Raw genomic sequence first — 17,228 nt, 5'->3', positions numbered from 1 at the left:
CCAATTTGTATGCTTTTTGTTTCTTTCTCTTGCCTAATTGATCTGGACAGGACTTCCAGTATACTATTGAGTACCACTGGTAAAGGGGCCAGGCATCTTGTCTAGTTTCCGATCATTGGGATAAAGCTTTCAATCTCTCACCATTGAGTAGGATGTTAGTTGTGGGTTTTTCATAAATGCCCTTTATCATACTAAGAAAGTTCTATTCCTAGTTTGCTAATTGTTTTTATCACGAAAGGGTGTTGGTTGGATTTTGTCAAATGCTTTTTGTGCATCTATTGAGATGACCATGTGGGTTTTGTTTCCTTTGTTCTGTTGATATGTTGTAGTATATTAAATCAGTTGATTTTCTTAGGTTGAACCACTTTGCATGCCTGGGTCATGGTGTATAATCCTTTTAATGTTCTGTTGGATTTGATTTGCTATTAGGTTGAGGCTATTTACCTCTATATTCAAAGAGGAAAATGGTCTTGTTACTTTCTTTTCTTTAGTATCTTTGTCTTTTGTTGGCACTGAGATAATGACCATTTTTGTTCCTTTGATGGGGTCATTTTTCTCTGTTTCTCTGTATGCCTTTATTTGAGTTTTGAGCATTTGAAAAAAGATATCTCTCCCAGTCATTATATACTGTCTTATTATAGGAAAAGACCTTAACTAGTCATCTAGGCTAGATATTCTGGGAACCTCTCAACTCTTTTCTGGGGATATGTCTTCTCTAAACTTGTGTGTGTAATTTCCCAGAGGCTTGCCTGTTTCTTTTCAAAAGCCCATAATCTCTTGCTCCCCCTGGTGTCTATTTTTAGTACTGCTGTATCTCTGGTGCAATAACAAGTCATGGAACTTGCTTGTGTTCTCAGCCACCGCTAATATCTAAAGTGTACAACCATTCGTATCAGCGCTCTGAGTCAGATAAAGACAGAAACAAGTCCCTCTGGCAGCCCCCCAGAAGCCAGAATATGGAATGCATATTTCCTTTTCTCTTTCCCTCTGTAAGGCCAGTGGCCGTGGCTATGCAGTTTCACATTGGATTCAGGCAGACAGTAAAGGAACTGTGGAGCCAGAAAATAGTAGGCCATTCTGTTTATTCGAATCTTGCAATAACAGATGAGCAAGTAGGCAGGGAAAACCACTTCCCTCTCTCTCTCTGGACTCACCAGCCAAAAACAGGCTGAGGGTGGTGAACCCCTTCCTAGGCAAACAACAGCAAACAATGGCCCCTCCCAAGCAGGCAGACAATCCACAGTTTGCAATCTGCTGCCCTGAGTGCAAGCACCACAGCCTTACATTACATACATTACTATTCATGCATGGCATGGCCCTGTGCTCATGAACCAATCAGGCAAAGTACCCACGAGCAAGCCTAACACATTTGTTTATGTTCTTCCCAAGGAAGAAGGCAGGATTTAGGAGTTTTTCTCTCATTGCAGTGCATTGTGCCTGGGAATCAGAGGGGCTAGGCCAGGCAAAATGCAATGAACTTTCCTACTTACCTCAGTGCCCACTCATTTGTGTCTGTGGAGTACTACAAACTTGTAACTGGTTTCTGGAATTCTCACAAAGGCAATTTGGTTCATATATTGTTGGTAAGTCAGTATCTCTGTGGGGAAATGAAGGTCTGGGATTTCCTTCCTACTTTTTTTTTCTTAATTAACTGAACTTATTGGGATGACATTGGTTCACAAAACCATACAGCATTCAAGTGTACAACTCAATATAACACCACCTGCACACCACATCGTGCACCTCCACCCCAAGCAGTCTCTTTCTGTCCCCATTTGCCTGCTTTGCCCATCTCCACCTCCACCACCCACCTTGCCCTCTGGCTATTGCTACCTTTTCTTCTGTGTCTGTGTGTTATGCATATAGTTTGTTGGCTAATCCTTTCACCTTCTTCCATTCTCCTCCTCCCCTCTGACAGCTGTCCATCTGTTCCATGTGACCATGCCTCTGTTTTGATTTTGTTCATCAGTTTATTGTGTTCATTAGCTTCCACATATAAGTGAGATAATACGATATTTCTCTTTATCTGACTGGCTTATTTCACTTAGCATAATAATCTAAGTCCATCCATGCTGTTACAAAAGGTAAGATTTCCTTATTTTTTATGGTTACATAGTATTCCATTGTGTAAATGTGTTGCAGGAAGCAACTCCCAAGGGAGGAGACACTCGGACAACTTAATAGAGGAAGAAGAATTAGTTAGCTGGCGGAGCACGTGAGACTTGTAGCACCAAAACACAAGCTCTCTGAAGTTAAATTTCTTACATCTTATATACCTTTTACAGTGTCCATGCAAGGGGTGTGTGATTCCTTTGTCTGAGATCCTATGTGCACCTCGTGACTCAAGGTGGGGCGGGGGAGTTTGGGCAGGGCAACAAGGGGGGGGGGTTTCCGGACCCCCGGTTCTATCTATTTACAGATCCTGTTTTTATTGTATTGTAAAAGTCTCCAGGAGATCAGTTAGAGACCTATAGGATGTGGATAATCTTTAACTGGCTGAGTCAGTCATTCCTGCAAGCTCCTTCTCCTGCATTCTTCTGGTTTCTTTCCTCTCATTCCCCCCTTTGAGACTCTAGAAATTCCTTTTTTATGCTGGAGTCTCACATTCTTCATCTAACCCTTGTTGGAGTTCCTGATAGCAGTGGGTAAAGTATACATGGGTTGTAGTTCGTTGCTGTACTATGGCTTCTATCATGCTCTTTAAGGTGTTTATTAACAATGGCAATAAACACAGACCTAACAGGCAGATTTCTAAGAGTAGTAAAACTACTATTAAAATTTTAAACCCACCAAAGGCTGAGAACCATCCCCCAAAAAGGCTATTGGGGTCCCCTTTGTGCCAAACTTGCACAGGTACATGTGCCAATCTTGTCATCTTTTTGACAAGGTCCTCAACTGCCTGGCCCTGTCATCTATCTGTGGGCAACAGTTGGTGACTCCTTCTCCTGCTAATAGTCTAGTGCCAACCTGTTTTGGTGGATGGCATTTCTCATCTGAGTCTTTTGATGTGCAAGGAGGGTTAAGGCTCTCCCAGTCCCATTAGTAATGATTTCTAAGACTGCCTGCAGTCAGATAAACAGATTTAACATGTAAATGGGGGGACAGTATCCCCAAGATTCATTCTCTGTCCTGGTGGTAGGTCCATAGTATTGGATTATCCGTTCTGGGGGCCACTCATCATCTTTCCAGTCTCCTATCTGGAGTTCTCTTTTTACCCTTTGTGAGGGCTGTGAGGCCAGGTTGCCAAGCAGTTCCCCTGTTTTCAGAGGCAAGAGGAAGAAAGATGGCTTTATCATACCAATTACATATACAGTTCCCTTCCCAACTCCTGGGAGGGCAGATAGAGGCCCTGTTTCTGCAGATCTAGTAAAGTCCACATGGTGCTATCTAGTCTCAGGCCTTGCTGGGGTCCTTCCAGGCTCCAGCTAACTCTGGGAATCTGGCCAATGAATTTTTCTTTGTCTGGTTTTCCCACCATATGCTTTGTTTGGAGATGGCATTATAATGCCATTGGTCAAGGCAAGTTAAATCCCCGACTGATTCAATGAAATGTCCTTCACCTCTGGCCAAGCAGTATTGTCCTATAATAGTATGTTTTAAAATCCATTGGCTACCAACAGAGGTGCGGGGGGGGCATTATATTTGGCATAGCCCTGGTGGGAACCAAATCTTTGGCTTCCCATAGCCATCTTGTCCCCATTAGAGTTCCCCCACATACATAGCAGGAGGTAACATTCAGGGAATGAGCTATTTCTTCGGCCATCCTGAGAAATAAGTTGATTGTTGTAGTGGGCATAGGGGTTCAGTTGCTTCCTCATAAAAGGACTTATATACTTGGAAGGCTTGAGCAGGGTGGTCCAGTACCTGACCTCTGATAAGGATTGGAACAATGGCATCTAGCCCCTTACCATCAATGCCAAGTGTTAGCACTTCTCTGGCCTTCCAACAGGGGTTTCTTGGGATTGTTTATGATTAGCTATAAGGGATTGCACCCATGGGTGATGCAGTTTGACAGAACTGCCCCTTTTTTAAAATATACATCTTTCCTTTTAGAGATGTCCTTTTCCCAAGTAGCCCATTGGACACATGACCAATACTCACAGTTATTCCACAGGGGTAGCTATGAGCACATATGTACTTTTCATCTACCCTGTAGCTTCTCTCCAACTCAAAGGACCCACACCCACATCCCCTTTCTGCATGACTCAATAGCAGCACATGTACCAAACCTTAAGATGACTTGTTCTGGGCTTCCTTTGACCCTAGTTTGTGCCATGGTCAGCCCATCATTCCATCCCCAAACTCCTCCTTCCTTTGCTACCTTAATCTCAAACACTACTTCTGTAGGAGGGTCTGTGGGGTCATAACAGATATAAGATTGGTCGTTTCCTGGGTCACATACTGAATATTGAGTATGATTGTAGGTACAGGTCCCTTTCTGAGTTCCCTGGCTTTGATAGAAACTATAGAAAAGCAAGATGGTGGAGACATTTTGACCTTCCTTTGTGATATGGATACATATAGTTCACAGTCCTCTGCCCTGGTTCTCCTCCCTCTCCAGAATTCAATTATAGGAAGCCCCACAGCAAGGTTCCTCAGGCTTCAACTGTACATGGACCAGCCAGCTTCCAGTTTGTGGCTAGAGCAGGGCATGTTGTCTTTCTCAGGGTCAACTTACATGGGTTTTTGTGATTCATCTGCACTATCCATGAGGGGGTTTCTGTGGGAGCTGTTGGCTTCAGTTGACTGTGGTGAACCCAAGCAGATATACCCTCTACTTTGGCAGCCATTGGAGTGGTCAGGATCACAGTGTAAGGTCCTCTCCACTTGGGATGGAGGGGTTCTGGATTCCAATCTTTGACCCATGCCTGGTTACCTTTGGCAAATCTAAGCCTTATTCTTCAAGACCTTGTATCTATTCTTCTCTAGATGGTGTAGAAGTTTGTCCAGTCCTCAAGTACATCTTTAGAAAGTCTTGTGACCCAGCAACAGATCATCCACATACTAGAGGAGGACACATCCAATGTCCTATGCAGGAAACTGCTGGAGGTCATGAGCAAGGGCCTCCCCAAATATGTTGAGGGAGTTCTTGAGCCCTTGCAGTAGCCTAGTCCAGGCATACTGCACCTTTGCCCCTGTAGCCAAGCCTTTCCATTAGAAAGCAAACAGCTCCTGGATTTCAGGAGCCAGTCTTATACTAAAGAAGGCATCTTTTAAGTCCAAACAAGTAAACCAGGAGACTTGGGCAGGGAGGAGGCTTAGGAGTGTGTAGAGGGTTGGTACTGTTGGGTGCAGAGTCACTGCTGCCTCATTTACAACTCTTAAGTCCTGTACTGGCCAATAATCATTGGTTCCTGGTTTTCTGATGAGGAGCAAAGACGTATTCCAGGGTGACTGGCATGGGATAATAACATCATGTTCCTCGAGCCTCTGTAAATGCACCTGGATTTCTTCCAAGGCTTCTCTAGGAATCAGGTATTGTCTTTGGCTAACAGGCAATGCCCCAGGCTTTAACTCTATTCATACTGGCACTTGATTTATTCCCAGCTCATGAGGATTGTCCTTAGCCAATACTCCGGGCCATTTCTGGGTTAGCCTTTGACTGGGTGGCTTCCCAGACTCAGCAGCAAAAATCCACCATTCCTCCTCTCTGGGGATGGTTAGAGTTAGAACAAGCCTCGGCTTTGGCACCTGCAAGTCTGCTGGCCATTGTCAGCAAAAGATATAGTAGCCCTTAGTTTGCTTAGCAGATCATGCCCTAACAAGGGCACAAGACAGTCAGGCATGCACAAAACTGATGCATCACCTCATGACCTCCTACAGGACATTTACGGGGCAGGCAGAATGCCTGTTTTCCTGTGGCTCCGACAATGTCCACCCTGTGGGTGGAGAGTGGTGCTAATGGCCAGGTCACCACCGAATGTTCATCTCCTGTATCAATCAGGAAGTCCATCTGTTGGTCCCCTACTATCATATGGACCATAGACTCATCAGAGACCCCTGAATTCAGTCACCTTCAGTTCAAGAGGGACTCCCCAGCTACATTGAACAATGTGACTCCCCCTTTGGAGGCGGCTGGCAAGCATGCCTCCCCCTTGTCCTGGCTGGGGCATTTATTTCTCCAGTGAATGGTTTCCTGGCAGATGGCACACTGATCACACTGCAAGGGGGGTCCAACCTGACTGTTCTTTCTTTTCCTTGCCTGTCTTTTTTCCATTTTCAAACAGGGAAGGCTTTATTTGCTCTTGTGCTGAAGGACAGCAGCTATGAGCTCAGCCTTCTTCTTCATTCAGTGCTCATCCTCCTCCCTGCTTGCAACCTTTCTGTTGACATAGACCTTGTTGGCTACTTCCAGGAGTTGAGAATGTTCATTTGGCAAAGCCTTCTAATTTTGAGAGCTTCCTTTTTATATCTCCTGCACTCTGGCTGACAAAGGCCATGTTAACCATTCTCTGGTTTTCTGAACTTTCTGGATCAAAAGGAGTAGAGATCTGGTAGGCTTCCCATAATCTTTCAGAAAAGTTACCTAGACTTTCATTCTTCCTTTGCAAAGTCTCTGCCACTCTGTTGATATTAGTGGCCTTCTGGCTTCCCTTCCAGAGACCTTGGAGGAGAGCCTCTCTGTATCTCCTGAGCCATCTCAGGCCTTCCTCTACATTCAAGTCTCATTTAGAATCCTCTCCTGGCATCTGGACCCTCACATATTCCTGGGGGTTCTGGTTTTTCTTCAGGGGTATTCTCTAGCCATTTAGTCATGGCCTGTATCATTCAATGTCTTTCCTCCGTGTTGAACAGAGAGAGGAGCAATTGATGGCAATCCACCCAAGTGGGATTCTTGGTCTGGAATATAAATTGCATGGGATCTATTAAGGCCTAAGGCTTTTCTGTATAAGAGGAAGTGTGGTGTTTCCAATTGAGAAGGTCGGTGGTGGTAAAAGGTTGATACACCAGCACCTGCTGTTTTACCATGTGCCCCTATTCTTTTATCATTGTGTTCCTCAGTTCTACTCAGGCCACTGTCTTTGAGCACAACAGCCCAGCTAGGGGAGGAAAGCCAGGACCTGGTTCCAGTGAGGCAGTGAGAGGTGCCTCCCACTCAGGGAGCTTATGCTGGGACTTAATAAATCTGATGATGTTGGGCCTGTATCAGTAGCAGTCTCTGGGGTGGATGGGGAGCCAGGTATGGAAGGGTAAAGCCTTGCTGGTATGCACAGTGGAGGAGGCAAAGTTTCTGCTGCTTCTGGCTCACTAGGAGCAAAAATTTCTGGCACCAGTGGTGTCAGCAGCTCTCCAGGATTGGTGAAATGCCTTGGCTACTAACACAGCGGAATCCTGACCTCTAAGCCAAGGGGGAGGGTGCAATACCAGTGTGAGCCAGGTGTCTATGTAGGGAAACTGGTTAGGGTGGCCTGGATCTCTAGTGACTACCTGCCACACCTTCCGCACAACGGACCTGTCCAAGCTTCCTTCTTCTAGCCACCCCATCCCAAAAGCAGGCCATTCTTGTTCACACAAGGTCCTCAATTTCCCTGGAGATATGGTAAACCCAAAATCCCCTGAGAACCCTTTCTTAAAGTTCTTGATCATTGTGGCCAGAGGCATAGTTTTTCCCTGTGAACCTCCCATGCCTCCTATGACAAGGGTAAGGGAAACTTGGAGGGGCCGGCACTCACTTTGTTCATCACCAGCTGCTCCCCTCTTGGCTTATGGCAGGCTGATATAGACCGTCAGCATGCAATTCTGCCTTTTAGCCATACAAGGCGCCCTACAGAACCATGGCTCAGGACTCAACACTGGCTTCAACCCAGTGGGAAGGAGTTGGAACTCCTCCCCAGTGTCTGTCTCGTTCACTCCGCATTCGCTCTCTTTCACACAACCTCCTACCACACCTAACCTGTCCTGTGGAGAGTAAGCAGTCACCACTCCTAACCTATGGAGGGCAATCAGGCCTCCCTTCTGCCCAGTAGTGCAGGACCTCAGCTAGGTATCCTTGTTCAGTTTTTCTTACCATGGCTCTGAAGTGCTTTCATTTTCTCATTCCTCTTTTCTGATACTTGCTGGGACCCGTAGATGGGGTTTCACCATCTGTCCTGTGAGGTGTCCACATGGGGAAATCCCTGGTGCACACTCAGTGGAACTATCTACAAGCAGCTCAGGGGTTCCTCAGTGGGGTATCCGAAGTCCACCAAATGTGAGCATTATTCCTCTTTGCTTCCTGGCAGTGCACCAAAAATCTGTTGCACCCGAAGGAGGAAACACTCAATAACTTAATAGAAAAAGAAGAATTTATTAGTAGCCAGTGGAGCACGTGGGACTAGTAACACCAAAGCACCAGCTCTCTGAAGTTAAATTTCTTATATCTTATATACCTTTTACAGTGCCCATGCAAGGGGCATGTGATTCCTTTGTCTGATGTCCTAGTGTACCTCATGACTCAAGGTAGGGTGTAGGGGTTTCGGTGGAGCAGCAATGGGGAGGGGTTTCTGGACCCTTGGTTCTATCTATTTACAGATTTGTTTTTCTTGTGAGTATTGTAAGAGTCTCCAGGAGATCAGTTAGAGACCTATAGGATGTGGATAATTTTTAACTGGCTGAGTCAGTCATTCCTGCAGGCTCCTTCTCCTGCATTCTTTTGGCTTCTACCCTCTCAGTGTATCACAGTTTTTTTTTTTACCTACTCAACCATTGATAGGCATGTGGGCTATTTCCAAATCTATTGTAATAACACTGCAATGAACATGCGGGTGAGGTGCATTTATTCTTTCAAATTACTGTTTTGGGATTCTTAGGCTTTATTTCCAGAAGTGGGGTCACTGGGTCAAAGGCAGATCCATTTTTAAATTTTTCTTTTTTTTTTTTTTTAGTATAAACTCCATACTATTTTTCAGTGGCTGCATGAGGCTGTATTGCCACCAATAGTGAACAAGGATTCCCTTTTCTCCACACCCTCACCAACATTGATTTGTTAATTTGTTGATGATAGCCATTCTGGTGATATCTGAGGTGATATATTATTGTACAATAGTTTTAATTTGCATCTCTCTGATGATTAGTGACATTGAACATTTTTTCATATGTCTATTGGCCATCTGTATGTTTTCATTGGAGAAATACCTATTCAGGTCTTTGCCCATTTTTCATTGGATTATTTCTTTTATGGCATTGACTTTTTTTTTCTTTTTTGACAGAGGCAGAAAGAGAGACAGAGAGAGGAACAGATAGGGACAGACTGATAAGAAAGGAGAGAGATGAGAGGCATCAATTCTTTGTTGCAGCACCTTAGTTGTTCATTGATTGCTTTCTCATATGTGCCTTGACCCAGGTGGGGAGGAGCTGCAGCAGAGCGAATGACCTCTTGCTCAAGCCAGTGACCATGAGCTCAAGCCAGTGGTCTTGGGCTTCAAGCCAGTGACCTTTGGGCTCAAACCAGCAACCGTGGGGTCATGTGTATGATCCCACACTCATGCCAGTGACCCTGCACTCAAGCTGGTGAGCCTGCACTCAAGCCAGATAAGCCCATGCATGCTCAAGTCAGCGACCTCAAGGTTTCCAACCTGGGTCCTCAGTGTCCCAGTCTGATGCTCTATCCACTGTGCCACTGACTGGTCAGGCCATGGTGTTGAGTTTTTAAAGTTTACATTAATTTGGATATTAATCCCTTATCAGATGTATCAGCAAATATGTTCCTCCATTCATATTCTGGGTTGCCTTTTCATTTTGTTGATGGTTTCTTTTGCTGTGCAAAAGATTTTAGTTTAATGTAGTACCATTTAAATTTTTTTCTTTTGTTTCCGTTGCCTGAAGACATAAATAATATCAGCAAAAATATTAATATGAGAGGTGTCTGAGATGTTGCTGCCTACATTTTCTTCTAGGATTTTTACGATTTTGTGACTTACATTTAAGTCTTTTGTCCATTTTGAGTGTATTTTTCTGTATAGGGTAAGTTAGTGGTCTAGCTTCTTTTTTTTTTTTTTTTTGCATGTACCTGTCCAATTTTCCCAACATCATTTATTGAAGAGACTGTCTTGACTTCATTGTATACTCTTGCCTCCTTTGGCTAATATTAATTGACCATAAAGGTGTGAGTTTATTTCTGGGTATTCTGTTCTGTTTCATTGATCCATATACCCGTTCTTATGCCAGTACCAGGCTGTTTTTATTACAATGACTTTGTTGTATAGTTTGATATCAGGTAATGTGATACCCCCAACTTTTTTTTTTCTTTCTCAACATTGCTGAGGCTATCCTATCTTCTGTTTGTTTGTTTGTTTGTTTTAGTTTTATATAACTTATTGCAATATTTGTCCTAGATCTGTGAAATATGCCATTGGTATTTTAATAGGAATTGTACTGTATCTGTAGATTGCTTTGGGTAGCATGGTCATTTTAATGGTGTTAATTCTTCTATTCCATGAACAAGGTATATGCTTCCACTTATTTGTATCATCCTCAATTTCTTCCTTCAATGTCCTATAATTTTCTGAGTACAAATCTTTTACGTCCTTGGTTAAATTTATTCCCAAGTTTATATCTAATCTTTTTTCTCTCTTTCTTTCTTTCTTTCTTTCTTTCATAATAATAGTAAATAGAATTGTTTCCTTAATTTCTTTTTCTGATAGTTTATTATTGATGCATAAAAATGCCACTGATTTTTGATTATTTATTTTGTGTCATTTATTTTGTATTCATTCATCTATTTTGTATTCACTCTTCTGAATTCATTTATTAGATCTAATAATTTTTTGGTGAAGTATTTAGGGTTTTCTATGTACTCTTTATTGTCATCTGTGAATTATAGTTTTACTTCCTTCTTTCCCATTTTGATGCATTTTATTTCTTCTTGTCTGGCTTTTGTGGCTAGGACTTCGAGTTCTGCATCAAATAAGAGCAGTGAAAGTAGACATCCCTGTCTTGTTCCTGATCTTAAGTAAAACGCCTATAGTTTTTGCCCACTGAAAATTATGTTGGCTGCAGGCTTGTCATATGTGGCCTTTATTATGTTGAGGTATGATCCTTGTATTCCCACTTTGCTAAGAGTTTTTTTTTTTTTATCATAAATGAGTGCTGGATTTTATCAAATTCTTTTTCCGCATCTTTTGGTATGATCTTGTAATTTTTATTCTGTATTTTGTTTATGAGGCCTGGAGTTTCTTAGTCTACCATCTTGCTGTTGTCACTCCAATTTCACTTTTTAATAAAATATTTTGGTGTTTTCTGGAGATAAGTTTGTTTGTATTTGAGTCCTGTGATTGTGCTCAGTTTATATCGTATTCTTCCATACCCTACATCTAAAGAGAGTGACATTTTCAGCAGTAAGAATGATAATTATGAAATGAGCTCTAACTCTCTCTCTCTCTCTCTCTCTCTCTACCTTACGCCCCTCATGTCTCCTTCCAGGAGTGTCTGACTGGAAATAGAATCCAGGACCTGGGCCATCACACCATACTGGCTTCCCCTGGAGTCTCACAGTTCATCAGCTCATAGGAAATTTAGCTTCTGTTCTTTGTGTACCCAAACAACGAAGCCAGAAAGTTTAGGCTTATGTAGGCTTACTAGGAGAAGAGGAGATCAAAATAGCTAAAATGAGCTAGTAGATTACTGCACTGAGGCAAATATTTGGCTTTTGTTTAGTTTTGCTTTCCTTTATTTTCCAAAGTCACTGTTAAGGGATAGTTGTGTGAAATCTCTTTAAAATACATTCTTGGTTCTGCCAAATGTTAGATCTAGGGAGAAAGAAATGGGTTCTAAATATACTAAAAAGAAATTGTTGGAAAAAAGTCACCTGTACCACACTTCTTTAAAGTCAGGTAATCAAATTAGGTCATGGGGGAAAGTGCCTGCCTTACTTTACTGAGACAGTGACTTTTAACTTGTACAAACTATCAAAGTTCAAATTCCTGTGGGCCAGAGGGCATGGCTGAGATTCTGTCAACTGATACCTGACATCTGCTTTGACAGATGTTTCTCAGGGAAGAGTTTACTAAAAATATCATCTTTCCATATTTTTTTCTACTGTAGTCACTCTCTTTATTCTTTTGTCTCTTCTCTTTTTTTCTTTCTTAGGCTAGATGCAAGCAGACCAATGCAGTACTTGGAACACAAGGCAGCTTTAAATGAGGCACTAGAACGGCTGCATTGGCCTATTTCGTTGAAAGAGCTATCGCTGTTGGAAAATGAAATCCTAGCTGGGAAAATGTACATCCAACAGGCAATGGGGCTCCAAGAGGCCGCCAAGAAGGACGTGCCTGTGAATAGGGCACCGGGAGAGGTGGGCACACTGGTGGCATCTGTGTTTCCTTCCCATCTCCTGTCCAGAGCACTGCTATCCCTGTGCTGGTCTGCCTTCTCTCTCCCATCCCCACCACACTGAATACTAAAAGGGTCAGTGCCAAGCCAGGTAGGGTCCAAGGGCTTCTTTTAACATAAAGGAAATGCAATTTTATTTCACTATGGCCTTATTTTTAAAATAATGCATCTTTTAACTACAAAATCAAACTACAGTAAATAGAAGTATAATGTCATGATTAAAAGCCTGGACTTTAAGATAAGCGAGAGCAAGGTCCAACCTCAGATGTGTCACCTAATTGCTTTGTGACTTTGACCAGTTACTCTATCTCTCCAAACTTTAGTTTTGGGGGTTTTTTTACTTGTAAAATAGGAATATTAATAGTATCTGCCTCAGATGATTTTTATGAAAGTAAAATAAGCACTTAAAGAACTTAATACTGAAAGCCCCCTATAAATGTTAGCAATTAGTAGTAGTAGTAAAACAAATATTATGCAAAAAGAATGATTTATTATATGATTGCCTTATTATTTGTAATGACTTTGGATACTTCAAGTTTTTTTTTCTTCTTTGAATATATTTTAGACATAATACAGTCAGAGGGCCCATAATAATTTCATATTTTGGTTTTTAATTTAGGGTTATCTTGTATACTTTCTCTGTGTTTTTACTGAATCACAAGATTGCTGGGTTTTTTGGTGGTTACATAACATTATATAGCGTGTGTACATAACCTGACATATTTAACTCTCCACTGAATGTTGGACTAAAATTTAGCTTATTCTACAGTTTTCTTCTTTTTCACATCCTGTTTTAATGATTTCTATGGTGCATATAATTAAACTACTTTGTTAGGATAATTTTTTAGGGGTAGAATCCTTAGATCAAAGGACATGAACTTTTGGGGGTTCTAAATACTTGTTGCCAGTATAACCCCCCCCCCTTTCTGACTGCAGTTGGCTGTGTGTAGACCTGGAATAGTTCATCCAAAATCTTACTGAGTTCTATTTAATTTTTACCATATGACAGTTTAAAATATATACCACAAGATCTTCCCTTTGAGATTCATCATCTGTGGTTTCAATCTTTGCTAAGTAATACTGGTTTTGCCTGAGTTTTTGTTTGTTTGTTTGTTTGTTTTTTAGGGTGAGAAGAGGGGAGTTAGTGAGGCAGACTCCCAAATACACCCTGACCGTGATCCACTTGGCAACCCCATCTGGGACCAATGCTCAAGTACTGAGCTATTTTTAGTACCTGAAGCTGATATGCTCCAATGGAGCTATCCTCATCCCCAGGGGCCACACTTGAACCCAATTGAGCCATATGCTGTGAGAGGGGAAGAGGGAGAGAAGGGGAAAAGGGAAGGGGAGAAGCAGATGGTTGCTTCTCCTGTGTGCCCTGACTGGGAATTGAACTTGGGATGTCCATACATCAGGCCAATGCTCTATCCTCTGAGCCACTGGCCAGGGCTTTTGCCTGGTTTTAAATTCTGTTTATACTGATCTCAATTCCTGTGTTTGTTTGTTTTTATTTAATTTTATTTTTTCTTTCAATGTCAAAAGCTATTTCTTTTGTTTGGAATGCAAACTTTTTATCATATGTTTATTTATTTATTATTTTTATTTTGTTTTACTTATTGGTTTTATGTATATTTTATAAATATATGTTTTATATATAGTTTGTTTATTTTCCCCATTTTAAATTATTTCTATTTTTAAGTACAGTTGACATATTATTATATTAGTTTCAGGTGTACACCTCAGTGATTAGATAAATCTCATACCCATGTGACACCATATTAGAATATTGTTGACTATTTTCCCTATGCTGTACTTTACACCCATCCCCATGACTATTCTGTAACAACCGATTTGTACTTCTTAATCCCTTCACTTTCTTCAGCTATTCCCCCAACACCCCTCCAATCTGGCACTGTCAAAATGTTTTCTATATCTATGAATCTGTTTCTGTTTTGCTTATTCATTTATTTTGTGTGTTTTTTATTCAATTGTTGCTAGATATGTATTTGTTTGTTTGTTTGTTTTTAATTGACTTCCTCAAATAGTTGTTTAGTGTTTACTTGTCAGGCACCATCTGATGCCTCCAGATGCGTGGCTGTCTGCGGGCCCGCCTCACGTGGATGTCCTGTGGGCACCCAAGAATCAAGAAGACTGGGGAAAGTTTCCTGGAGAGGATAATTAAGTTTTGTCTGGAAGAATGTGTATTAATATAAGGGTTGGGGTCTGAGAAAGGCTCTGAGTGAAAGAAACAGTCTGTAAAAAGTCAGGGAGGTGAGAATAGCATGGCATGTTCCCCAAGGGCATAACAGGAGACAAGGCAGGAACAGGAAGATGGTGCTGGAATACAGGAACTTGGAATTCTCTCCTAAGACCAGAGACTCATGCCTGTAGGAAATGAATTCCCAGGGAAGGGTTTTCAGCAAGTAGAAGATGTTAACAAATTTGTGTCTTGGGAAGCTTATTCTGGCAGTAAGGTGGGGCCCAGTGTAGAGGAGAAAGACCAAAACCAGGCACAGCATTCCACTGAGAGGCGTTGAGTCCTTGAGCCATGCCAAAACAGTGTGGAGGAAATAGGTAACAGACCTGAGTTGGTGGAAAGTGCATGTGTGGGGTGAGCCAGGGGGAAAAGTTGAGAATGCACAAAGATTTCTATCTTGGACAACTGGGGAGACAGGTACTGTGCACCACTTCCATACCGCCGCCTCTGCTTCTCAGGAACACAGTATTCCTTGAACAACCCATCTAAACACCTTGTCATTATCTAACCCCTTAACACATTTTTGTTTTCTTCAAAGCACATTTTACTACCTGACATTATGTGTATAAAGGTTTGGCAAAAGTAGGTTTTCAAGTGTGAGTGTGCAAAACAGAGTTAATAAAGCTATTAAGCTATTGTAATAACCATAACCTGCATGTCTTTTTCCATGTGAACAACTGTAAGCCTACTTCTGTCCACCCCTGCAGTTTTTTATGATCTGTCTCCCCCAATGGAATAAAGGAGGGACTTTGTCCATTGTGTTCTAGCTACTCCCAGGGCCATGAGTACTTTGTAGGCACTCAAGAGGAAGAGGCATGACAAGTGGAAGAATATATTTTCAGAGACAGGCAAATCACTTTAAGTCCTCTTGATTTTTACATGTCCATGGGGCATCCAGGTGAAAAGGGCCAGGGGACAGCACATACTGGAGCTGAAGGGAGAAACGTAGATCAAGGAGGTATATCTGGGGGTCACCAGAGGTGCTGAGAAGAGCCAACAGTGACATAACAGGAGCAAAAAAGTTAAGGAGCCAGCATCCCAGAGTAGAGAGCTGAGATGTCACAGCCTGGGTTCGGCGTAAGACAGACCTGAACTCAGGTCTCAGCACTGCCACTCTTTAGCTGTGTGACCTTAGCCTGGCCCTCTAAGCCTTGTTTTCTTATCTTTTTTTTTTTTTTTTTTTTAGTTGCAAGTATCACACAGGCAGTTTATTACTTACAAATCTTGTGGCATGCCTGGGAACAGCTTAATAGGGCCCCGTCTGCGTGCTCCTCTTGGCTGTCTTGATAAGAGCGGTGTGGAGACAGTCCACATTCAACGTTGGAGTCCAGGCTGCTAACTGCAGCTCGGGGCCTCTTGGCTATAGTACCCTTTCTAGCCTATGTCTTCTAACATGCTAATCTGTATCACATCAAACCACTTTTTGGGAGTTCCTCCCAGGGAGCTCTCTATTATCTATATAACTTTTTTTTCTTTTAATTTTTTTTTATTAATTTTAATGGGGTGACATTGATAAATCAGGGTACATATGTTCAGAGAAAACATCTCTAGGTTATTTTGACATTTGATTATGCTGCATTCCCCTCACCCAAAGTCCAATTGTCTTCCGTCACCTTCTAACTGGTTTTCTTTGTATCTCTCCCCTCACCCAATCCCCTCCCTCCCCTCCCCCCCACCCCATGACCTCCACACTCTTGCCCATGTCTCTGAGTCTCATTTTTATGTCCCACTTACGTATGGAATCATATAGTTCTTAGTTTTTTCTGATTTACTTATTTCACTTAGTATAATGTTATCAATGTCCATCCATGTTGTTGTAAATGATCCGATGTCATTATTTCTTATGGCTGAATAGTATTCCATAGTATATATGTACTAAAGCTTTTTAATTCACTCGTCCACTGATGGACACTTGGGCTGTTTCCAGATCATCGCTATTGTGAGCAATGCTGTCATAAACATGGGGGTGCATTTCTTCTTTTCAAACAGTGCTATGGTGTTCTTGGGGTATATTCCTAAAAGGGGGATAGCAGGGTCAAAAGGCAGTTCGATTTTTAATTTTTTGAGGAATCTCCATACTGTTTTCCACAGTGGCTGCACCAGTCTGCATTCCCACCAGCAGTGCAGGAGGGTTCCCTTTTCTCCACATTCTCGCCAGCACTTATTCTGTGTTGTTTTGTTGATGAGCGCCATTCTGACTGGTGTGAGATGATATCTCATGGTGGTTTTAATTTGCATTTCTCTAATGATTAGTGATGTTGAGCATTCTTTCATATGCTTATTGGCCATCTGTATGTCCTCTTTGGAGAAGTGTCTATTCATTTCTTTCGCCCATTTTTTGATTGGATTGTTTGTCTTCCTGGTATTTTTACAAGTTTTTTATAAATTTTGGTTATTAACCCCTTATCAGATGTATTGTCAAATATATTCTCCCATTGTGTAGTTTGTCTTTTTATTCTGTTCTTATTGTCTTTAGCTGTGCAAAAGCTTTATAGTTTGATATAGTCCCATTTGTTTATCCTGTCTTTTATTTCACTTGCCCGTGGAGATAAATCGGCAAATATATTGCTGCGAGAGATGTCAGAGAGCTTACTGCCTATGTTTTCTTCTAAGATGCTTATGGTTTCATGGCTTACATTTAAGTCTTTTATCCATTTTGAGG

At 41.9% G+C, this 17,228-nt stretch overlaps 1 protein-coding gene across 1 annotated transcript in view; it reads left to right on the top strand.

Annotated features, from left to right (window-relative positions):
- The window catches only part of VWA3B (von Willebrand factor A domain containing 3B), a 225,207-nt gene that overhangs the window by 180,763 nt on the left and 27,216 nt on the right, over positions 1-17,228 (top strand). Inside the window, 1 exon segment of the mRNA XM_066377626.1 lies at positions 12,067-12,271. Within this exon segment, the coding sequence (XP_066233723.1) occupies positions 12,067-12,271 (205 nt within the window).

Source organism: Saccopteryx leptura, chromosome 3 (genome assembly GCF_036850995.1).
Source record: "Saccopteryx leptura isolate mSacLep1 chromosome 3, mSacLep1_pri_phased_curated, whole genome shotgun sequence".
Classification (NCBI taxonomy): domain Eukaryota; kingdom Metazoa; phylum Chordata; class Mammalia; order Chiroptera; family Emballonuridae; genus Saccopteryx; species Saccopteryx leptura.
Note: the sequence above shows the minus strand (reverse complement) of the source record. Positions and strands in the feature narration are given on the sequence as shown.